Source organism: Carassius auratus, chromosome 21 (assembly GCF_003368295.1).
Source record: "Carassius auratus strain Wakin chromosome 21, ASM336829v1, whole genome shotgun sequence".
Taxonomy (NCBI): Eukaryota; Metazoa; Chordata; class Actinopteri; order Cypriniformes; family Cyprinidae; genus Carassius; species Carassius auratus.
Window position 1 is genome coordinate 4,473,260 of NC_039263.1, and position 25,553 is coordinate 4,498,812.

At 35.1% G+C, this 25,553-nt stretch overlaps 3 protein-coding genes across 6 annotated transcripts; 1 reads left to right on the forward strand and 2 right to left on the reverse strand.

The window, feature by feature from the left end:
- Positions 1-954: 954 nt before the first annotated feature.
- On the reverse strand, positions 955-8,674 carry LOC113038274 (transmembrane protein 185-like). The gene is made up of 7 exons (XM_026195576.1): positions 8,637-8,674; positions 7,671-7,847; positions 5,621-5,828; positions 4,684-4,767; positions 4,421-4,597; positions 2,929-3,052; positions 955-1,808 (listed from the first exon to the last, which is right to left on the reverse strand). The coding sequence occupies exons 1-7, from the start codon at positions 8,672-8,674 to the stop codon at positions 1,564-1,566; spliced, it is 1,053 nt and encodes a 350-aa protein (XP_026051361.1). The 3' UTR covers positions 955-1,563.
- Positions 8,675-9,310: 636 nt separating this feature from the next.
- Positions 9,311-12,906, reverse strand: LOC113038275 (ankyrin repeat domain-containing protein 46-like). 2 transcript variants are annotated; one of them, XM_026195577.1, is made up of 4 exons: positions 12,773-12,906; positions 11,908-12,239; positions 10,189-10,347; positions 9,311-10,091 (listed from the first exon to the last, which is right to left on the reverse strand). In XM_026195577.1, the coding sequence occupies exons 2-4, from the start codon at positions 12,216-12,218 to the stop codon at positions 9,875-9,877; spliced, it is 687 nt and encodes a 228-aa protein (XP_026051362.1). In that variant the 5' UTR covers positions 12,219-12,239; positions 12,773-12,906; the 3' UTR covers positions 9,311-9,874. The 2 variants fall into 2 exon arrangements, with proteins under 2 accessions (XP_026051362.1, XP_026051363.1); XM_026195578.1 differs by having other exon boundaries at positions 11,908-12,232; positions 12,773-12,892.
- A 114-nt stretch (positions 12,907-13,020) lies between these two features.
- LOC113038276 (cysteine protease ATG4A-like) lies at positions 13,021-24,456 on the forward strand. 3 transcript variants are annotated; one of them, XM_026195580.1, is made up of 13 exons: positions 13,021-13,064; positions 13,536-13,646; positions 14,600-14,671; positions 14,758-14,856; positions 14,962-15,063; positions 15,255-15,331; positions 16,349-16,424; positions 17,385-17,590; positions 21,137-21,215; positions 21,385-21,530; positions 23,341-23,397; positions 23,480-23,591; positions 23,812-24,456. In XM_026195580.1, exons 1-13 carry the CDS (start codon positions 13,055-13,057, stop codon positions 23,874-23,876), a joined length of 1,212 nt encoding a protein of 403 aa, XP_026051365.1. In that variant the 5' UTR covers positions 13,021-13,054; the 3' UTR covers positions 23,877-24,456. The 3 variants fall into 3 exon arrangements, with proteins under 3 accessions (XP_026051365.1, XP_026051366.1, XP_026051367.1); XM_026195581.1 differs by having other exon boundaries at positions 15,255-15,327; positions 16,345-16,424; XM_026195582.1 differs by lacking the exon at positions 13,021-13,064 and adding an exon at positions 13,100-13,333.
- Positions 24,457-25,553: the final 1,097 nt, after the last annotated feature.

The following is a 25,553-nucleotide window of genomic DNA, read 5'->3' on the forward strand; positions in this document are numbered from 1 at the left end:
AGTTACTGAATACTTGAATAAACTGACCCTAAGTGTGAGCCTTAGCATGCACCCATCATTCAAAAAGGAAGCATTAATATTAGTGATACATATAAGACAACGAATAATTCCAAAAAGAAAAGGATTTGAAACGTGAAAAGACTCACACAGCTTTTGCATGACCATATTTTAATGTGAGGCACTGTCGAGAGCTACGCTGTGTCTTGCCTTTACAAAGAAATGGACACACTGGACATCGAGAGCGGTAAATGTGTACATGAAACCGTAATATTGGTCCAGATCCACAAGAAAAAAGAACAATATTTCAATGGCTATTCACTCAGACCAGCTGAGAAAGTGAATGGAGTAAATGTGTGCTAGCTATTGAACAAGAGGACAATATTTCATATCGTCTAGCATGACAGTATTCAACATAAAAATACCAGTTTTCAGATTTGGGTGTAGGATAGACAACACACTGCAGCTGGTCAACACTTAAATAGCAGGATTAAATCAAAACTGTTAGTGTAGGAGGCCAACGCAATGGACTGGAATTACAGAGCACTAACAGGTAGTGCGTTTATTTGACCATCTAACTGCACAGGGTGTGAAATCATTATTAGCACACTCGAGTGATATTGTGAAAGTCACTTCTTCGATTGGTTTTATTGGCTAGCCTCAGTCACATGTGAGACCCTGGAGCACAAAAGCAGTCTTCGGGGCATATTTGTAGCAATAGCCAAAAAAACAATGATCGATTTTTCTTTTATGCCAAAAATCATTAGGATATTAAGTAAAGATCATGCTCCATGAAGATATTTTGTACATTTCCTACCATACATATCTCAAAAGTTAATTTTGATTAGTAATATGCATTGCTAAGAACTTCATTTGGACAACTTCCAGATTCAGATTCCAGATTTTCAAATAGTTGCATCTCAGCCAAATATTGTACGATCCTAACAAACCTTACAATCAATGGAAAGCTGATTTATTCAGATGTATAAATCATAATTTTGAGAAACTTTCGTGGTTTCATGGTCACATATGGTAGCCGCCTATCAGATGAAGAAATAGCTAAAACTCCACATCAGATTGACGTAAACAATGCTTTTATACCAATGCTTTTCTTCCACTGAAAAGGATGCAATCACAGTGGAAACCAGGAAGCGTTGTGTATTCCCACAGAGAAAAATCTCGCAGATTAAGAACGAATGTTTGGAGAAAACTAAGAACCGACAGATGAGTGACTGAATGCCTACACCATACACAGAGTTAAAACACACAACTGGTAAAAAACAAAACGGTTTGCTTATTTACAGATTAGACAGTCTCTCTGCGAGTCATTTTGACTTTGAGTTGTCTGGAAAGTTCAAAGATCCGCTCCAGAAGGCAACACGTCCCATCTATGGATTTTACAGACACAAGGCTATGGTACACACAATGCTTGGGAGTCAGTGTTTGAGTTTAAGAGTCTCAGGAGAAGCATCTGTGTAGATTGTATTTTTCTTCGTAAATGGCACGTCCTGAAGCGGAGCTCAGTGCATAGTGCTGTGCTGTGCTGTTCATGAGCAGTTTTGAATGTTAGTCTGGCATGTCGATGCACAGTTTGGGCGGTGGCACGAAGTATTTGCCAGGACTCTGAGTGATCACCACACCCGTCTTCTTATGAAACATGGGAGGGATTTTAGGAACCTCGTGGATGGGCAGTTCCTCGGACACCTCTGAGTCCTCGTGGTGCAGGTCATACGATATGTTGCCGTACTCTCTCAGGAAGGGGAAGAGCTCCAGAAGAAACTGGCAGAAGTCTTTGCGAATCCCAAACCACCCTGATACAGAGAGAAATCAGAGAAGAAGAGCTCAAGTCAGCACTGGAACTGAATTAGGGGAAACGTACAGTACAGAGTCGTTTTCTTTTGCATGATTTCTTTTCATTTAAAACAAACTAAATACAAATATGGAACAAATGGTTTGCGCTAATCATTTGTGATACAAAGAAAATGCGAGTGAGGGGGAAACAAACCATGCATGGTGAGATACATGGCAAACTGTATCACTCATTACAAATGAGAAAAATAATAATAATGCTACTTTAGCATGGTAAAAATTATTTTTCTTCTGAATCATTTTTGTCAAGCTTGTAAAAAGAATGAGAAGCAAGAAGACAGATATACTGAGGTTCAAAAGTGTGAGATCAGTACGATTTTTCTTAAATATTAATAAGTCTTAGTAAATAAGAAGTCTCTTATGCTCATCAAGTCTGCATTTATTTGATCAAAAATACAGTAAACAATAACATTGTGAAATACTGAGTCAATTTAACATAATAATTTTCTATTTTAAGATGCATTAAATGTAATTTAAATTCATTTCATCACTGCTTAATATTTTTTTGGAACCTCGATTTTTTAATTAATAAAAAACACCAAAAGAACAGCATTTATTCAAAATAAAATTATTTTCCAACAATAGAAATCATTACTTTGATCAGTTTTTATCCATTTAAACCATCATTGCTGTATAAAAGTAGCAATTTAAAATAAAATAAAATTTACTGACCCGAAAACAGTAGTGTATATTGTTACAAAATATTTAGATTTTAAATAAATGCTTTTTATTCATAAAAGAATCCTAAATAAGTATCACGTTTCAAAAAAATATTAAGCAGCGCTACTGTTTCAACATTAATGAATCAGTATATTAGATTGATTTCTGAAAGATAATACAAAAAATCAGCTTTGCATCACAGGAATAAATTACATTTAAAAGTATATTAAAATAGAACAACTTTATTTTAAATTGTAATAATATTTCATAATTTTAACGTTGTTCTTTATTTTTGATCAAACAAATGCAGCATTGAGAAGCATAAAAAACATCTTTAAAAAATGAAAAATCGTACTGATCCCCAACCTGTGACCGGCAGTGTAGTTAACACACATCACGTACAGTGATTGCCTGCTTTCTGGCCAAACGTGGTCATCATTAGAGTCACCAGAGAAACCCAGAGGGGAACAAACACCGGGACGTAGCTGGAGTTATAATGACCATCCAGCTTGTGAACCAGAAGAATCTGAAACAACACAAACACTGATCAAAACCAACCCTGCATCTATTAAACTCACATTAATCAATTAAACAAAACACTACTATTGAGCAAACATTAGGTGAACTATTCTTTTAAAGAGGTCATATGATGTTGCTAAAAAGAACATTATTTTGTGTATTTGGTGAAATGCAATGTGCTCATGCAAAAAAAAAAAAAAAACATTTTCCACACTGTACATTATTGTTTCTCCTCTAAGCCCCGCCTTCTGAAACGCATTGATTCTTACAAAGCTCAAGCGAGGTGTGCTCTGATTGGTCAACTGATACACTGCACATAGCTTATATTGGTTTTTAATTCACAACACAGAAGCTGAAGTTTTAAAAACATGTCCTGAAATATGATCTATAGATCGTAGAGGCCTTGTTGTCTTGTCAACTGCCCTCATGTTATTTTTGTACTTGAGAGGAAGCCGGACTGGTGACTTCTCAATCTCTGTGTGGGGTGTGTCTGTAGCCATAGTCAAATAATGGAAATACATTTAGTGAAGTAGAGCTACTGCTGCACACGAGACGCAGACATCGCTTCGCTCATAACTAAAATACTGCAAAATACCAGGATGTGAGAAGTTACTAGCAGCTGCCATGTAATCAAGATTAAGTGCAACATTTGCCATAATACTTGTGATCAAACAGACTTTGTGATGGTGGTGACATTTCCGTTTTTATTTTTTTTATTTTTTATAAATGATTATTATTAAACTCCATTCGGTTTATATAAAAATGGACTATAGTTATGCAAGTTTTGTGATCTACAATTTGCTTTTTTTTTATATTCATCAAGTATTCATTAAACGGATCAATAGTAACAGTAAAGCTATTTATAATGTTACCAAAGATTTATAGATTAAATAAAGGCCGTCCTAATTAATTTTCTATTCTGCAAAGAATCGTTATCAACGGATTATAGTTTTAACAAAAATATGACCTTTTCAATATTAATAATAATAATAATAAATGTTTCTTGAGCAGCAAATCAGCATAGAATGATTTCTGAAGGATTATGCTGAATTTACAGTTAAAATTACATTGTAAAATGTAAAAAAAAAAAAATCATTTTTCATAATATTACTGTTTTTACTGTATTTAAATCAAATAAATGCAGCCTTGGTAAGCAGATAAAAAAAAATAAAAACCTACACCTCCAGACTCTAAACTTTTGAATTAAATAATAATTATATATAATTACTGGTCCTGTAAATTGAGTAAAGGACACAAACATGAAGATAATCTGATTGTAGACTGGTTTGAAAGTCAGTATGTGCCCAAGACATGCTAACGTCTTCAGCATTGCTAAACACGATCAAGTAAAAACTGACTGATGCTGGAGTCAGACCTCGAAGGTAAGCAGAGGCACCACTATAGTCATCCAGCTGACGGCCATCGTGATGTGTGTTCGCCGCTGCTCTGCGATGACATCCATGGACCGCAGGAAGAGCACAGACCAGACAATATAATAGAGCACCACCAGACACAGGAAGGACATGAGGATCCACAGCGGCACACACACCACCTGAAACACACACACACACACTGCTCTTACTGTCAGAACGAGACACAGAGCTCAGATCACAACACTGAGGTGAATGCCCTCCTCACCAGCCACGGCCAGCTGATGATCCGATCCAGTCTCAGAGCGATGAAGATGAACTGAAGAATATTCACAGAGCACAGGATCTCCAGCTGATGGGACAACACAAAGAGTGCACAATCATTCATGTCTGGAGACACACAAATAAACAACTCTTCTGTCTGTAAACAGAACTGTGAACTGTGGGTCATACATCAATAAAAATAACAAAGAGATACGTTTTTCTTTACCACATTATAATACATAAGTTATTATTTAGTTTTCTTTTCTTTAAACCATTATATATGTATGAAAATACCAATACCTAAAACAAAAATCATTAGATATTAAATGAATAAAATACTAATTAATTGTCATTTTAAATCTTTACAAATCTTTCCTTTAAACCAGAAGATTTTACACATTTGTCAGCAACAAGTTATTAATAATTTCAAATATAATAACGTTTAATGTGATCACTTTTTCTTTTATATATTTTAATAAGTAGAGTTCAGAAGTATAAAAAACTAACATTTTTGTAACATTTTACATTTTATTTTCACAAATGCTATTTGAAAAATTAAGGCAGCTTTATTTAATATGCTTCCTATGTCTATAAATACACAGATTTAGATTTTCGATTGCTTCCACTGTGCTCATTTGTAAGTTGCTTTGGATGAAAGTGTCTACTAAATGACTAAATTTAAATCACTTTTGTTCATTTAAAATGCGACTGACACATAAACCACAGATTAAAAATATAACTAATGAAAACAACTGTGATAAAACAGCACAACTAAACTGTCATGGAACTACTTTCAATGCAAAAACAAAAAAAAGCCAGTCAAGCTTTGTTTTCTATGCATAAATTATAATTTGTTGTTTTAATGTTGCCTCAGCATGATTTGTTAATGCTGGTTTGTTCCAGATAAATCTTCCTCTGTGTTTGTGGATCTCAGCTGATACCTCGAGTGACCGGTCGTGTCTGAATCCCCACACGCACGCCGCCACCGAGACCGGCGAGACGAAGAAGAGCGGCATGAAGACCAGGAGCCAGAAGTGTGAGCCCCGCTGCACACGGTCACACACCAGCACCTCGAAGGTGAGCAGGAGCAGGTGGATCCCCACAGCGATCAGCATGGCCTTAAACTCCACACACGTCTCACCCTCAGCCCTGAAGAACACATCACCACATCACACGTCCTTAAAGGGACAGCGCACCCAAAGAAACTGTCATCATGTTAATCCAAACCTGTTTGAGTCTCTATCTTCTCTCCATCAAAAGAAGATATTTTAAAGAATGTTGGTAACCAAAGACTTGCTGGTTCCCTTTGTTTGGGAACTCATACAGGTTTGAAACAATGAAATGACAGAATTTTCCATTTTGGGTGACCTGTCCCTTTAAGACATCAAGGTAACATTCTCACAAAGTTTACTAGTGTGCTGCAAGACTTAACCTACAACAGATGCCTAAATAACATGAACCAAATCAACATTTTGATATCGTTTACACATAAATTATGCTAAATAAGACTAGGAACGTGTTTGAGGGTCCTTAAATGTTTAAAGCATGACATATTACCTTAAGAAACATTCTTTTTTTGTGTCATATTTAATACATCAGGCGTTTATGGGTCATACAGGAAAAAACAGCTCAGATTTAGTCAGAGGCTAAAACTAAGCAATTTTGGTGCTACGTGAGACGACCAAAAAGAAGGATGAAATTCTCGTAGATTGTAATGTAATTCAATGAGATCTTTACTTACATAAAAAAACATAGAAATATCAAGTTGTCACTCTGTATCGCCAATAACACGCAAGATGATATTCAAATGCTTAACTTGATTATCAAAAAACATAATGCGATGCAGTACAGTGATAACTAAGAGATGAGCAAATTAATGTTCCTCAAAGCCCCGATCGACTTTGAGACTGGAACATAAATGTGAGTTTTCTAGAGAATTATGTTTTGATAATCAAATAAGCCTAGACGGCTTCAGTCCAGAAAGTTTAAATCCTGAAATATCAATATATAACATTATATAAGCTATTAAAGAAGCAGATGATTTAAATCAGGAAAGATTTCACAGCAAAAAACCATGTATGCCACAGTTTTAGAATGACACTTGTAACATATTAGATTAGGGAACATATGCTCACTATTAACTAAGAGTTTCCCCTAAATAAACTCAAATATTGACCATAAGTAAAGTAGTTGTTGTAGTAGTTATGTGTATAAGGTCGGGATAAGAGATCTAAAATACAGTCAGGCAGAAGTAAGCATTTACATATACACAATAATAAAGTGCCAATTTGCAGCTAATAAGCAAATAGTTAATAGTGTTCCCTAATCTAAAATCATACCAAAGGTCTTTCACTTGCTAAAAAAGCAAGAATCAAAGACACTCCAGAAGGTAGTGCGGTAAATTTTTCAGCACAGTTTTGATTATGTGGATCAAGGTCTAAAAAGTGACTTCATTGCAGACTCGATGCTAAGAGCTACACAACAGTGATCAGAAGTAGATTTGGGTATCGTTTGAATTTTATCAATTCGAATTGAATTTCTGCTTTTGGATTCCCAGTTTCAATTCCAATGTTTGAATTCAAACATAAAAATGGCTAATAAAAATTGGAATTGATTAAATAGAGCGGCACGATTATGGATCTTTTTTTTTTAATGGAGCTTGTAGTTCTCACACTTCTGTAGAAAAACTATCTGACAACTCAATAAAAATCTCATGGAATTTGTGAATGGAAAGATTCACTCAAGATTCACTCGTTTCGTTACTGAATGAATCAGTGCTTTTGAACGAATCTCTTGAATGAATGATTCAAAGACAAATGCATTTTTAACATGCTCTTTTTCGCCAGCTAAAAACAAAAGCTGCACACACAGGACTTGATAAGTGGGATTAAAATCATAGTGTACGATTCCTGACCTTAGTATCTGATTCTGAAATCAAAATTGACTTTCGATTCCCAACCCTAGACATAAGCAGGAGAAGTCGTGTCTGACCTGTACTGTGGGTGGTGTGCCCAAACCCCAAAGCCCACACAAGCCCCGATGATGACCATGAGCTTCCAGAGCCAGATGGGAGCAAACACAGCCCAGTAGCTCCACTGGATGACACCATCCAGCCTCAGAGACAGCAGAACGGAGAACAGCAGCAGACAGGCGTAGATCAGGAACTTACTGCAGGATCACAACAACAACACATACAGTCAGAGCAGGAGCCAGACACATCTGTCAAAACAGACATCACTGAGACAGAAAACAAACAAATCTGAGGAGCTTCCCTTACGAGAATATAGCACTGTTATAAACAATTAACCATGATTCATCACATCCAAAATAATGTGTGTACTGTGTATGTATATACACAAACACACACAAACAGTGTATATTATTTGAAAATGTACATGTTTGTATTCTTATATAAATAGATTTATTTTATTTAAATTTTTATTATTTATTTAAATTTTTAAATACATGCATGTGTTTGTATTTTTTTATATGCATAATAAATATACACTTTACACACACATGTAAATCTTTATTTTGGATGCAATTAATCGCTTGACAGCACTACGAAAAAATAACCATGGTTTTATTGTTGTAAAAGTGTACTTACCATGTTTTTTTTGGTGTATTGATTTACTACAAATACCATTGTTAAAAACTGTGGTTAGTGTAGCAAAACCATGGCTAACAGTTTTTGTTTGTTTGTTTAATTTGTAGTAAAACCATGGTTTATTTTCGTAAGGGTTTGAGTCTTCAGGAAAACTGGCGTGTCGTGTTTTAAGTCAAAGCTCTCGGTTTCGGTTTTAAAATAGTTTTCTTCACTGCGAAACTGTGCTGAGACGAAACCAAAAGGCCTAAGTTACACGGTGAACATTAGCAGCTATGCTAACAAAGTGAACGGTAACGAATTAAAAACAAAGCGCTGGGTTTAATCGTTCGCGGAACACACACAAGTCTTACCTAGGGTTGAAATCTTGAAAAACGCCTCGGAGATTCATGATTTCTTCTTCAGACCATTGTTAGATGAAGTGAGAAGGGAAGACTGGCGAACTGACTGGCATTAGCTTCAGAGCACACAGATGGCACAGGCGACAAAACACAGTGACGTCACACGTACGTCGGAAGACGCTGTTTACGTCACAGCTGATTATGAAAACAAACATGTTTGGGGGATCACGGATATTATTTCGAAGTCACTGTAAATGCAGTGTAACATTCACAAACTAGATTTATGCAATCTATTTTAATAAATTGTATATTTATGCAATCGATAAAGTGGCGAAATTAAGAGCCATTAATACAACTTTGTAAAAAAAAAAAATGTTTGGGGTAGTATAACCTACCCTGATCAAATACTCTTCATTTCACACTTATGAAATCTTTACAATGAAGCGCATTAAAGCTTGAAAAAAACAACATGCAAGCAGAAGATCAGCATTTTCGGAAAAAAGTATGTATATGTTTGTTTATTTATACTAGATAAAAAATGCTTTATATGTCTAAATGTTATTTGAATACATATGTAATACACTGATCTCAGTGGTGTTTACACATATTTTACCAAAATATGTATCATGATAAACTGTATTTCGCATTAAAGAGAATACATAGATGCACATAATACTCACAATCGCTCATTTATAAACGTATATGTGTCTTTTATTTCCAAATGTAGTTGAGAAAACATGATTGGTGACATGGGAAAATGTCTGTTAAGTGCTTTATCACTATTATTATTTTTTTTGTTAATGTATGGAAAACCATTTGTGCATTAAAGTGAGTTAATATTTACATAAAATCAGCATTGTTTCATGGGGCCATAATATTTCCAACAAACTGTAGAAATTCCCCTAAACTAATTTCACACACTGCATGATAAACACTTTGTGCAATCACAAAACTTTAATGTGTAAATCCAACAATTTAAATAAAATTAAAAAGGTGTTGATGTGGGCCGGTACAGAAACGACAGCATGAACGGATGCAGAAAAGGCAATAAAAATATTCTTCCTAACACACAATCAAAAAAAACAAAAAAAAAAAACCAAACAAGAAAGGTCTATTTACATTAATATACACAAAAATATTTTTGAATTCAGTCACATAATGTATGATTACAATTTAAAGCGTGGTTACTGTAGAAACAATCATCAGCTAATGCAAATGCAAAAAAACCATGTTTTTAATGAGCTTTCATATTAGTGCACAAGCTCCAGCTGATTAGATGTGAAAGGTAAGACGCCGCTGACGTAATACGCAATGCCGAGGGAGAGCAGAGCAATGACGAGGAGCAGCAAGAGCACTCGCCAGAAGCCAAGATCTTCCACGAACTCCTGCCATGTAGTGCGGAAGCTGGACAACACGCCATCGCCGTGATGCAGCTGTGGGTTGAGAAGAGAGTGGCTCTCCATGGCACTGAAGGAGAAACAGCAGCCCACACTGAGTAAGAACACTTCCTGTATGAAGAACGAACGGTGGGATTATACAAAACAGGTCACGCTAATCATCTCACCTTTCATTCTCAGCCATGTGCATCTTCTCCAGACTGGAATGGGAGCTGCGGTTGAAGCCCTTCACTTCCTGTTCCTCCAGCCCCTCCAGCAGACGGAGCGCGTCTTTATTCACACCGCGTCTCTTGGCCAGCACCAGAGGAGTGCCTCCGTTGTGATTACTGTTCAGATCAAAAAGCATGGACATAAAGCGGTCAGAGTTTTTGTGGCAACTAAAGGTTAATTCATGAGTCCTCCTCGAGCGAGACAGCACATTTCAGGGAACTGGCCTTTTAGATATGTGGACTGTTAGTTAGGGGTTTTCAAACTGGGGTCTGGGGCCCTCGGGAGACCACAAGGGGGAGCTAAAGGGTCAGCAGAAAAAAAGATAGTAAAGTGGGAAAATAATAAATGGAATAAAAAAAGTTACTCAGAGTGTTCAGAATATGATATTATGCTTAAAGTCTGGCCAGAAATCCTGAACAGAAAGTAATTTCCAGATCATACTGTACACATTTATTCTATTTCACATATACACGTACAATTACATTTTCTTTATGTTCAAAAAAACTCTTGTTCACCAAGACAGCATTTGATCAAAAATATATTAAATATAATTACAAATCAACTGTTTCCTACATGAATATATTGTAAAATGTAACTTTTTTAGAGTCAAAGCTGAATTTCCAGCATCGTTACTCCAGTCTTCAGACTGTCACATGATCCATCATTCTAATAAGCTGATTTGCCTTTTAAGAAATATTTCAGATTATTTAAAAAAAAAACATTTATATATATTTATATTTTTTTTGTAAGATTATAAATGTCAATGTAAATGTAAAAATATAAATGTAAAATGTTATGTGTTGCTGAATAGAAATATTTATTTATTATCTTTTAAACTGTTGTGTACTGTATCTTTTTAATATTTTTATCTATGTTTATATCATATTATTTTATGTGATCATTATATTTAGAGGTCTTTGCCTTTGAAAACTTCCATCAGTTATTTCTTAGTTTAGATTTTTCTAAATAAAATATACATAAGTGTCATGGCATTTGTGACTGGTAAGGTACCTTGGAATAGCATGTGAATGCTAGTATAGGACAACGGTAATTCAGTGTCATTATATACAGTGGCATGCGAAAGTGTGGGCACCCCTTGCATAATCTGTGAAAATGTGAAAAATTTTAACAAAATAAGAGAGATCATACTGAATGCATGTCATTTTTTTATTTAGTACTGTCCTGAGTAAGATATTGTACATAAAAGATGTTTACATTATGTCCACAACAAAAAAAAATGCTGAAATTATTAAAATAGTCCCATTCAGAAGTTTGTTGGTTCTTAATACTGTGTGCTGTTACCTGGATGATTGATAACCGTTTTTTTTTCTGTTTTGGGATAGTTGTTCATGAGTCCCTTGTTCTGAACAGTTAAACTGAGAACTGTTCTTCAGAAATCTTGAAAGATGGGCTTTAAGGTCCTGAAGATTCTTCAGTTTTCCAGTTTCTTTGCATATTTGAACCATTTCCAGCAGTGACTGTATGATTTTGAGATACATCTTTTCACACTGAGGACAATTGAGGCACTCAAACACAACTATTAAAAGTATGATCTCTCTTTGTTTGTTAGAATTATTCACATTTTCACAGATTCTGCAAGGGTTTCCCAAACTTTCGCGTACCACTGTATAATAACTGTACCATGGTACCCATCACAAGATCATGAGGACACTGACCAGATGTCAATCTTGAGGCCGTTGGACACCAGGAACTGGATGGTCTCTACATGCCCACACATGTGCAGTGCCGTGTTGCCTTGTGAGTCGGTGGCCAACAGATCAGCACCAAACTTATGCAGCAGAGAGCAGATCTCCACGTTCCCCCGAGCGGCAGCCAGGTGCAGTCCGGTGCGTCCGCGGCAGTCCCGGGTGTTGGGGTCGGATCCGGACTCCAGGAGCCGTTTAGTGTGAGCGAGGTCCCCATCGATACAGGCCTGTAGCAGAGGCACCGTGGTCTGCAGGGAGTCACTGATGAACACGTAGGACATTTTGCACCTGATATCTGAGATCTGGAAATATAAATCACATTTGTAACATATTTGGAACAGCTGACAACATGACACATCATAATGTCATATTTAAAAACTACTTTGATGTTAGTTTTCTAATTTCTTTATAGTCATCATGCAGTCTTAATATATATATATATATATATATATATATATATATATATATATATATATATATATATATTTTTTTTTTTTTTTACAAATTCATCTTTTCACACCACACAGCAATTAACAAATTGTATACAGTTGCTTAAAAAGGCTAAAAACACAGAGCCCCTAAAGTACACATCAGACGTTTAATGCACCAAACATTTAACAGGTTAAAGCTTCAAAAACGGTAAACGTTTATTAAATAAAGGTTATTAATTGTGCTGAAAGTATCATTTAGATTACATGACAACTAAACTTGACGAATGATAACAAGCTAGCGGACTAGCTTGGTCAAGATAGTATGTTATTCAACAAAGCAAACGACTGTGAACATTTAATAACTTCCTTTAAAGAACTTATACTTATAGAAGGTTAATCAATACCTCGGAGGGATATCTTGAATGTATCTTTCCAAATCCACAGCTTTCACAGCCTCTGTTGTGGGAAAATAGAAATAAAAATGATGTGAAAAGAAAAGATGGAGGGTCACTAGACTACAAGCCCCAGTACAATTAATAATAACAAATATTTGACTTCCGCCTCTGAGCCTCAAAATCTGGTCAGTGTAGTTTTTTCTGGCGGTCTTGACTATTAGAACGACTTAGAGATGGACTACGTTTCCCATAATGCACTGCGAATGTTTTTATATTCGATGACGGCCGAGGATGGAGGCAGGTAGGGAATTTATAGAAACAAAATAAGCAAAATATCAGCGATTCCTTGATTCGTTCGGTTGACAACGTTAAGGCGATGTTTTAAGTTAGAAAATCGTCGGCAGAGATCTGCTAGCGATTCCAACAGAGGACATTTCGTAACTGAGTCTCAAGTTTTCTCATTGTTCTTCAGTGGCCTGTGCGTCTCTCACTTAAAAACACAAAGAAATAGAGTTCGTCTGCTCCACGAGTTGTTGTTGTTGTGCTTCAGATGACCAAAGTTATTACTCTGTATGTTGACACTGCCTCTAACAACAAAAATTACCATGGTAAAACCATGTTTGTGGACTTTTACCATGCTATGTACCATGGTATTCAAGTTCCTTAGAGTAGAGTGTTAGATTGTTGATGTCAAAAGTACCTCTGTGTTGCTGTTTGATCAGAAATGTATTGTGATTGTGTCACAGCACTAACTTTTCACCAATTTTTCCAGTTCTAGCCAAGTATGAGAATCAAATCAACGCTTTCTCAGAGTTCCTAGAAGACCTGCCGGATGTAGACGAGCCGGTGTGGATCTTGGGAGCATGTTATAATCTTAAAACAAGTAAGACAGGCCATAATGCAGTGGCATTTTGCTTTCAAAATTAATTAACTACTGCATATAAACACACTCACTCTTATCAAATTGGATTTTGGATATCAGCATCAGCCATTAACACCCGAACCACTAATTAAGATATTAAATCTGGGTTTCTCTTGTCCTTGTTACAGTGTTATTAAACAGTTATACTAAAAGTAATACGTATGAACAAAATATAGTTACCATAGGATTCAGGATTAGTTGCTTCTAACTAAGCATCTTTTACTGTATACATTACTCTGACGATCAAAGAGTTTTCTTGTTTTTCAAAGAAGTTTCTTCCACTCTCCAAGGCTCCATTTATTTAATCAAGACAGCGTAATATTAGGAAATACTTTTACAACTTAAAGGGGTAATTTTCTATGTGTTTATATTTTAAAACACAATTTTCAGCACCGTTACTCCAGTCTTCAGTGTCACATGATCCTTCACATGAAAGCATTTTAATATGTGACCATGGACCACAAAATCAGTTTTAAGTGTCAAATTTTCAAAATTGAAATTCATGAATCATGAGTAAATCAGCTTTCCATTGATGTCTGGTTTGTTAGGAGGACAATATTTGTCTGAGGTGCAACTATTTGAAAATCTGGACTCTGAGCGAGCAAAAAAATCTAAATATTGAGAAAATCATCTTTAAAGTTGTTCAAATTAATTCTTAGCAATATTACTAATCAAAAATTTAGTTTTAATATATTTACTGTAGGAAATTGCCAAAATATCATCATGGAACATGATCTTTGCTTAAAATCCCAATAATTTTTGGCATTAAAAATATATATCATTTCGACCCATACAATGAATTGTTGGCTATTGCTACTAATATACCCCAGAGACTTCAGACTGCTTTTGTGCTCCAGGGTCACATATGCTGATTTGGTGCTCATGTCTAATTATTAGCAATGATCACTTTCCAGAGAAACCTGAGCTGCTGTCGGATGTGCGCTCACGACTGTGGTTCACATATAGGAAGAAGTTTTCTCCCATAGGTAAGTAGCAAGTAAACTAGTCTAGCTTAATGGAATTGAGCTGATTCAGTCTTGATTGGATGATGCTCTGTGTCTGTGGTTTGCAGGAGGAACAGGCCCTTCATCAGACGCGGGATGGGGCTGCATGCTCCGCTGTGGACAGATGATCCTCGCGCAGGCTTTGGTCTGCAGGCACCTCGGTCGAGGTAAGCAAATGCTGAAGCTTCTCCAGGATTTTATATTTGGACTGCAGCACCCTTTAGTATCACATACTGCAACTCTGAAGTGCTCTGCTTCTCTGTGTGTTGTAGACTGGAGATGGGATCCAGAGAAACGTCAGCCCAAAGAGTATCATCGCATCTTGCACTGCTTTTTAGACAAGAAGGATAGCTGCTACTCTATTCACCAGATGGGTAAGGCAGAAAGTGTGTGTGTGTGTGTTGCTGCCTGGTCATTCAAGACCACTATTATCGGTCCAGCTCTATCAATGACCATTGAATGTTTAGTTTAAAACCATGAGCAAGTGCACATCATTGCACTGTCTATCTGAAAGTGTGTGTGTGAGAACTGGTGCTGAAGTCATGAGTATTGTGTGTCTGTGTAGCTCAGATGGGAGTTGGAGAGGGCAAGTCTGTTGGAGAATGGTATGGACCCAACACAGTGGCTCAAGTACTCAAGCAAGTGTCTTTTTTTCTTTTCCAAAGACTGATTTCTTAAAAATAATATTTTGTTGTTGGACACATTTGTCTTTGTTTTAATGCAGTGGTTTTACAGATTTGCTGAAAATGTTACCAAGATGTTTGTTTCTTCATCAGATTTGGAGAAATGTAGCATTGCATCACTTGCTCACCAGTGGATCCTGTAAGGAGTGAATGGGTGCCGTCAGAATGAGAGTCCAAACAGCTGTAATAAAAACCAATACTAATAATCCACACCACTCCAGACCCTCAGTTAACATCCAGTGAAGCCAAAAGCTGTGTCATTTAGATGTGATTAACTTCAAACTGTTGGATTCTGACGGCACCCATTCACTGTATAGGATCCACACTGGAATGCTGCAGTTCACCAAATCTGTTTCCACAAAGAAATAAATCTCATATACATCTTGGATGACTTGAGAGTGAAGACATCCTTTTTTTTAGTTTCTTTTTTTTGCAAACTTTTATTTTTGGGTGAAGTAGTAATCAAGTACTGTTTAATAATAATAATTATATATGTGACCCTGCAGCACAAAAACAGTCTTAAGTCTTTGGGGTATATTTGTAGCAATAGCCAAAAAAAAAAAAAAAAAGTATTATTAATTTTTATTTTATGCCAAAAATCATTAGGATATTAAGTAAAGATCATATTCCATGAAGATATTCTGTAAATATATCAAAACGTAATTTTTGATTAGTAATATGCATTGCTAAGAATTAATTTGGACAACTTTAAAGATGATTTTCTCAATATTTATTTTTTTTGCTCGCTCAGATTCCAGATTTTTAAATAGTTGTATCTCGGACAAATATATTCCTCCTAACAAACCAGACATCAATGGAAAGCTTATGTATTTAAAATTCACAGTTAAGACAGGTTTTGTGCACTAAAATGTGCGCTTTAAAAGTCTTTTAAAGAATGCCACACTGCTCTTAATGAAAGCAGCATTTAAATCTCATGTTTGAACAACATTTTGTGTGAACTAATGCTTGCAGGAAGCTTGCTCTGTTTGATGACTGGAATACACTGGCTGTGTATGTCTCGATGGACAACACCGTTGTGATTGAAGACATCAGTAAGTGTCTTTTTCTGATTAGTGAAATTTATTTCTATAGCACTTTATACAATACTGATTCTTTTAAAGCTGCATCACACAGTAATAAACAGGAAAATAACTTCAGTTGAGCTATAAATAGGGTTTCTGCAGCTTTTATGATGGCAAATGTAAGATTTTTAAGATCAGGTAAATTTAAAGGAATAAAACGAGTGGAACACAATATGTCAATAGGATCTCTAAATGTTAGAAAATACACCTTCTGACAGATTTATTTATATTTTTAAAGAAAAAAGCTTATGGCTTGAATAGCTTTGATTCAGATTACTAGAATATAGAAGTAACTTTTACAGAGCTTCTGATCCTCAAACTGCAAAAAAAGTTATTCTGTGCAAATGTCTAGATTTATAAATCCAGATACATTGACTTGAGAAGCAAAATTATATAGATATAGATTTTTTCTGAGAAATTGATTCAAATTAAGTGATTCTGTGATTAAAGCAAGAACAAATATCTGCCAGTTATACTTAATTCAATGGGAAAACAAGTTTTCATCCTGCACTGACAGGTATTTGTTCTAAGTGCATGCAACATTTAATGCCACGACTATGAATGCAAGAATTTCTGCTCTGATTCAAGACCCTTAATTTGTAGAAGAGTGAATTAAAACTGCAGCAGCTTTACGATAGTGTCATTATACATCTCAAGTCAGTTCAAAGTTGATTCACTTCAGTTTAAAAACAATGTATCAAATGTTCAAAAAGTGTCATATTCAGTCCAGCTTTTGTTGTCAGTGCAACTTAATCAAGAATATGACTGAACATGAAGTGTCTTTTAAACCCTAACAAAGCAAGGCAAATGCAACAGTAGGAAGGAACCCATAAATTTAGAAAAAACCTCTGGAGACAGTTCCCCAAGTTCTCCTCTGACGATAAATAATCTTCTTTTTTTCGGACTTCCAACCTCTTTCCTCTGGACCAGAGAAACAGTGTAAGCAGCCAGGCCGGGAAAGCAGGTCCAGGGCTGGTCCCTGTGGCCGAGGAGAAGAGCAAGCGTCAGGCCAGAGCTGTCCAGAGACACTTCACCTTCAGTCCCAAAGGCCCCTGGACTGGAGGCCCCTGCTGCTGGTCATCCCTCTGCGAATGGGCATCAACAGCATCAACCCCGTCTACATTCAGGCCTTCAAAGTACCACACTTTTCTTTATCTGAAGAGTCTATTATATTCAGTAACTGATCACATGTAATATGGATTATGTATTCAGACAACTAAAATTTTTTATTTTAAAGTATTTGTAATCTACGTCTACAATACAATTGATAAAAAAAACGAAGATTACGAGAATAAAGTTGAAATGTTTTGAGAATGAAGTCGAAATACTACGAGAATGAAGTCGAAATACTACGAGAATGAAGTCGAAATACTACGAGAATGAAGTCGAAATACTACGAGAATAAAGCTGAAATACTATGAGAATAAAGTCATAATACTACGAGAATAAAGTCTAAATACTACAAGAATAAAGTCATAATACTACGAGAATAAAGTCATAATACTATGAGAATAAAGTCATAATACTATGAGAATAAAGTCATAATACTATGAGAATAAAGACGTTATACAACGAGAATAAAGTTGTAATACTATGAGAATAAAACTGAAATACTAAAAGAATAAAGCTGAAATACTATGAGAATTAAAGTCGTGATACTACGAGAATAAAGCTGAAATACAACGAGAATAAAGTCATAATACTACGAGAATAAAGTCATAATACTACAAGAATAGTCATAATACTATGAGAATAAAGTTGTAATACTACGAGAATAAAACTGAAATACTACAAGAATAAAGCTGAAATACTACGAGAATAAAGCAGAAATATTACGAGAATAAAGTCATAATACTACGAGAATAAAGTCATAATACAAGAATAAAGTCATAATACTATGAGAATAAAGTCGTAATACTACGAGAATGAAGTTGTAATACTACGAGAATAAAACTGAAATACTACAAGAATAAAGCTGAAATACTATGAGAATAAAGCCGTAATACTACAAAAATAAAGCCAAAATACTACGAGAATAAAGCCGTAATACTACGAGAATAAAGTCGAAATACTACGAGAATTAAAGTCGTAATACTACGAGAATAAAGCCGAAATACTGCGAGAATAAAGCCGTAATACTACGAGAATAAAGTCGAAATACTACGAGAATTAAAGTCGTAATACTACGAGAATAAAGCTGAAATACTACAAGAATAAAGTCTAAATACTACAAGAATAAAGTCATAATACTACGAGAATAAAGTCTAAATACTACGAGAATAAAGTCATAATACTACGAGAATAAAGTCATAATACTACGAGAATAAAGTCATAATACTATTAGAATAAAGCCGTAATACTACGAGAATAAAATTGTAATACTACGAGAATAAAACTGAAATACTACAAGAATAAAGCTGAAATACTACGAGAATAAAGCCGTAATACTACGAGAATAAAGCCAAAATACTACGAGAATAAAGCCGTAATACTACGAGAATAAAGTAGAAATACTACGAGAATAAAGTCATAATACTACGAGAATGAAGTCGAAATACTACGAGAATAAAGTCATAATACTACGAGAATAAAGTCGTAATACTACGAGAATAAAGCCGTAATACTACGAGAATAAAGCCAAAATACTACGAGAATAAAGCCAAAATTCTACGAGAATAAAGCCGTAATACTACGAGAATAAAGTAGAAATAATACGAGAATAAAGTCATAATACTACGAGAATGAAGTCGAAATACTACGAGAATTAAAGTCGTAATACTACGAGAATAAAGCTGAAATACTACGAGTATAAAGCCGTAATACTACGAGAATAAAGCCAAAATACTACGAGAATAAAGCCGTAATACTACGAGAATAAAGTAGAAATACTACGAGAATAAAGTCATAATACTACGAGAATGAAGTCGAAATACTACGAGAATAAAGTCATAATACTACGAGAATAAAGTCATAATACTACGAGAATAAAGCCGTAATACTACGAGAATAAAGCCAAAATACTACGAGAATAAAGCCAAAATTCTACGAGAATAAAGCCGTAATACTACGAGAATAAAGTAGAAATAATACGAGAATAAAGTCATAATACTACGAGAATGAAGTCGAAATACTACGAGAATTAAAGTCGTAATACTACGAGAATAAAGCTGAAATACTACGAGTATAAAGCCATAATACTATGAGACTAAAGTCGAAATACTACGAGAATAAAGTCATAATACTACGAGAATAAAGTCGTAATACTACGAGAATAAAGTTGTAATACTACGAGAATAAAGCCGAAATACTACGAAAATAAAGCCGAAATACTATGAGAGTAAAGTTGTAATACTACGAGAATAAAGTTGTAATACTACGAGAATAAAGTCATAATACTACGAGAATAAAGCCGTAATACTACGAGAAAAAAGTTGTAATATTTCGAGAATAAAGACGTAATACTAGGAGAATAAAGTTTAATACTAGGAGAATAAAGTCATAATACTAGGAGAATAAAGTCATAATACTAGGAGAATAAATTCGTAATACTACGAGAATAAACTCGTAATACTACAAGAATAAAGTCGAAATATTATGAGAATAATACTAGTAGTATTAAGACTTTATTCTCTAAACATTTCGACTTTATTCTTGTAATATTTCGACTTTATTCTTGTAATATTTCGACTTTATTCTTGTAATATTTCGACTTTATTTTTCGTAATATTTCGACTTTATTCTCGTAATATTTAGACTTTATTATCAAAATAATTTGACGTCAATCTTATAATATTTAAACTTTAATATCAAAATATATCAACTTTAATCTCATAATTTTGCAACTTTATTCTCGAAACATTTAGACTTTATTCTCAAAATATTTCGACTTTATTCTCGTAAAATTAAGACTTTATTCTCGTAACATTTAAACTTTAATCTCGTAATATTTTGACTTTAATCTCATAATATTTTGACTTTAATCTCGTAATATTTCGAATTTAATCTCGTAGTTTTAGAATTTTTTTTTCAACGTGGCACTAAAACGCTGTCATAGTAATTAGACTGATGTAATTTTTTTTTTTTATTAATCACATGATTACATATTATTCACACAATCCCAATATTGAATCTTCCTAAACCGTCTTCCCAAACATTTTTGTCATTGAAACTCTTTCGCCTAATATATTTACCAGATTTAAAAATAAATGTTTTAACATGGTAAACGATCAAATGACATGCAGGTAAACAAATAAAATATGACAACTTATTTTATGTGGATAGATTTTATTTTAAAATGATTTTAATTTAGCATTTTTATTGTTTAATTAATTATTAGCTTTACATTAAACTCACAAACCCCAGTTTTGGGGAAACCTTGATGTAATTTAATGTTGAATGCACGTCATGTTTGTTAAGAAACAACGAAACAATTTTTTTTATTTTTCTTTGAATTTTTAAGTCAATATGGTACGAGATTATCCACCAATCAAACAAATGATCTGATTATATAAAAAGTAGTCTGATTAAATTACCTAAAATATGTAATTTAATGGGTTACGTTACTAACTAAAATTTGTGTAGAACTACAATTTGTAAGTCATCTACACACATACAGTATCATCTTTCTTAAGAAGCTTTTCATATGTCATATATAACTCACACGTTTCATCTTATTTTCCTAGGAGTGTTTTAAGATGCCTCAGTCGTGTGGTGTTTTGGGAGGAAAGCCCAACCTCGCCTATTATTTTATTGGATTTATTGGTGAGTTTTGTTGGCGTTTACAGAGTGTAGGGTAATAAAGTTATGTACTAAATGCATATGCAATGATCCAACGTGTTTCCCATTGAAAATAAACCGATCGAAGGAAATCAGCGTCATGCTTTATCCTGGAAAATGTGTTGTTGAGGCATTCTCGTTTTATCTTTTTCAGATGATGAGTTGATCTATCTGGACCCTCACACCACACAGCAGGCCGTGGACACTGAATCAGGCAGTTCTGTGGATGACCAGAGCTATCACTGTCAGAGGACCCCACACCGCATGAAGATCACTAGCCTGGACCCGTCTGTCGCGCTGGTGAGAGCTCAAACCACGTCAGTGCCAAACCAGAAGTGAATTCACACAAATATAAGCTGGACCAGACAGCAGCGCATCAATGCACAAAAACACACAACATTATGTAAATGCCTGTTTATGGCCAGTGATCTCGTAAACAATTAGATTTTTAAAAAATCCTAAATGACTATAGAGTTGGGAGAAAGTCATGTGCATCAGGTTTTAAAGAGACAGCGCTGCTTTTAAAGTGAAACCGGCTGCAGTCTGTTATTGATGGATATCAAAGAACAAAAAAAGAGAAATCACTCACTGCTCAACACTGATTAACCTTTGTAGCTTAAAGGGGGGGTGAAATGCTATTTCATGCATACTGAGTTTTTTACACTGTTAAAGAGTTGGATTCCCATGCTAAACATGGACAAAGTTTCAAAAATTAAGTTGTACGTTTGAAGGAGTATTTTTGTTCCAAAAAAACCTCTTCCGGTTTGTCACAAGTTTCGGAAAGTTTTTTTCGAGTATGGCTCTGTGTGACGTTAGATGCAGCGGAATTTCCTTATATGGGTCCTGAGGCACTTCTGCCGGAAGAGAGCGCGCTCCCGTATAGCAGAGCACTGAGAGCACAACAGACTTCACTGATCAGAGCGAGAGCGTCGCCAAATGTCACAAAAGAAGTGTGTTTTTGGTTGCCAGGGCAAGACAACCCTGCACAGATTACCAAAAAAAAAACAGCATTAAGGGACCAGTGGATGGAGTTTATTTTACAGAGCATCAACGGAGTTGGCCAAACAAGGCCCAGTTTGACGACGGATTTGTGTATCGTTTATTTCTTAAGGATGATGCAATCCCAATGAAAAAGGGTCACAATCGTGTGTTGGAACCGCAGGCGGTGAGTAAAACTGCTTCAAATATCTCTGCCTCCTTGTTAGTGCGTCCGCCTCCCATCAGAGACCCGGGTTCGAGCCCCGCTCGGAGCGAGTCGTTGCTGCTGCTGCTCTCGTTCAGTTTCAGCCTCGGGATCTGATTCTGGATCATAAATAAACGGCTGAATCTGACTGTTAGCCATGGTTTGTTTTGGATGATGTTTTTTCCCTCACGGTAATGTCCCAGCTTCCAAACGCTCTCAACACAAAAGCCTACTGGCGCTCGTGATTCTTTAGCTCCGCCCACACGTCACGCCTCCAGCCGGTCGTGTTTTTCTGGGAAAAATCGGTATAGACTATCTTTCTCTTATGAATATATTAAAACTAAATACTTTTTGGAGTTATGAAGGATGCAGTTCTACTCCATAGGTACTCAAGATTAACAGGAGATTGAGTGAAAACGAGCATTTCACCCCCCCCTTTAAATAAAATTCATCTTTTTTTTTTTTTACTTTTGCTTTCGGATGATGCTCTTAAGTAACCGAAAAAAATAAGTGTGGAATGTTGGACACTTCATGCACTCAGCTTTAATTATGTAATAAAGGGGGAGGGGCTATCAGACTCAGATTATGAATGACAAAATAGCCTTATATAATGCATGCACTACATGGTTGAGTACATAGTGCATAAGTACATAGTGAATGAGTGCATAGTGTATAGTGCGCTTTTTTTAGCCACAAAGACGTATTCTGTGTGAACAGCCCCTGACTGATGCTTTATCTGAAGACAGACCCTTGTACATAAAAAAAAAAAAGTTACGAAGTGTTCATCCTTTAAAAATGAAGACCAGCTTTCTGCTTTTTCTTCTCATGAAGGCAGACCATTTCATGGTGTGAGAATGAGCCAAGCGTCTTCCGCTACAGATGTTCGAATGCATTCATGGATCAGTAAACGTGAATGTTTGTCCCTAGGGTTTTTTCTGCAAGAGTGAGGAGGACTTTGACAGCTGGTGTGATCTGGTTCAGCAGGTTAGAACGACCAAGAACATGATTTACCAGCGTGCTTTCTTTACAGTTTTAACTCGCTCTTATCTCTTCCCTCTGATTTCAGGAGCTCCTCAAGAAAAGAAATCTGCGGATGTTCGAGCTGGTGGAGAAACACCCGTCTCATTGGCCTCCGTTCGTTCCTCCCACCAAACCAGATGTGCAGACCACAGGAGCAGGTACTGAGGAATGAACACCGCAGCAAAAGCCTGTATTTGCAATCCATCATCTGGATATTTTTTGTGCATGCATGATATAGTTCCCATAGTTCAAGAGAAATCTAAGTGCATTACAGTACATGTAGCATGCATAACAAATACAGGCTTCATAGAAAGTGATTCAAATGATTTCGTTTCATAGCCTGAATATCATCTTTACAGTCTGTGCTCATTCTTCTAGAGTTCATCGAGTCCCCAGACAAGCTTTTTGAGTCAGAAGAGGAGTTTGAGATCCTAAATGTGTGATGAAGAGATGTCAGTAGCATTGCTCTGCTCCACACTGAACAAGTGCCTCAACACCGAGCAAAAAAAACAACAACAGCGGAGCAGAAAACCCCTCCAAGGATCCTTGTGTAAGAGACTTGTGTTTTTAACTATGGAAACAAACTGAGAACTTTTCTCCGTACTGTATCATGGAGAGGTGAAGGCTTTGATGAGGATGATATCTTTATAACCTCAACACACACTACCTCCTGACCGCAGGAGATGGATCATATGCAGACGACTTTAATTCAGTGTTATTCAAGGAAAAAAAAGACAAACAACAAGTGCCTCTCTTTACGACATATTTATGTTTCTGTCTGGTAAAGGTGATGTTTCCTTTTCTTATTACAGTGGGTTAATTATTTCTCCCACCCCTGCACATCTGTAAATATGGCTTCAGATGAAATATTTAAAAATGTTTAGCCCAATTCCTATCACGGTTATTTTTAAATGAAATAAACTGTAAAGATACTAAATTATGAGATCCTATCATTTATCGGTGAATATTGTCCTTTTCATGTTCACACTGTCTTTGTATGTTTATAAAGGTTTGACAAATCTGGACATGACTCTTCTTTTGGTTATGTCTAAAATCATGTGTTATTTATTATTCATATTTATTAATATAAAGATTTAATGCATAAATAATAAAAAAAGAAAACTAACCCTAATATAAAAGGATTGTAATATTTCATACAAAGTATAGTTCACATCTATTAACATATTTACTGACGTATAGCTCCAGACTTGCTTATATACATTTTGGATTACTGCTTGTGCATGATGCATGTTTCTTAATATTAAGCCTAAAATAAATAAAAAATAATAATAATATCACTATTGGTGAGGATTATATTATCTCAAAATAATATCAGTCTTTAAATGCAATTATTTAAAGTGTTCTTGAAGTAAACCTGCACAATCAAATATACTTCAGTCTATCTTTAGTTGGACTTCAGCACTACTTTAAAGTGCATTAAGTACAACATTAGTTCTTCCAGTTTAGTAGACTGGCAAGTGTACCAGTATAGTTTACTAAAAGTACAATTGCAAGGTATTTTATTAGTTTACTTTGCATTAAATAAATATTTCAAACACATGTATATATATATATACTATATATATAGTATATATATATATATATATATACTGCCGTTAATAACTTTTTGGGTAAGGTTTTTATGTTTAAATGTATTATAATTTGTTTTTCTTTTTAAATGGATGCCTTAAATTGAAAAAAAAAAAAAAAACTTTAATAATTTTAAATATTTTTGAAAATACTTAAAATTCATCAAAGAATCCTGAAGAAAGGAAATGAAACCGTTTCCACAAAAATATTAATACAATTATTTATAAAACAATAATCAGAAATGTTTCTTTAGCAGTAAATCAGCATATCAGAATGATTTCTGAAGATCATGTGAGACTGAAGACTGGAGGAATGATGCTGAAAATACAGCTGCCCATCACAGGAATTAATTAACAATATATTCAAATAGAAAGCAGTTATTTTATATAGTAATATTTCACAATATATTTCACAGTACGTTTGATTGAATAAAATTGTTCTCTCTTCTAAGAAACATAAAAAACTTACTGAATCCAAACATTTTACCGGTAGTGCATCTGTGTTTATTTTGCTAAAAAAAAAACACACAC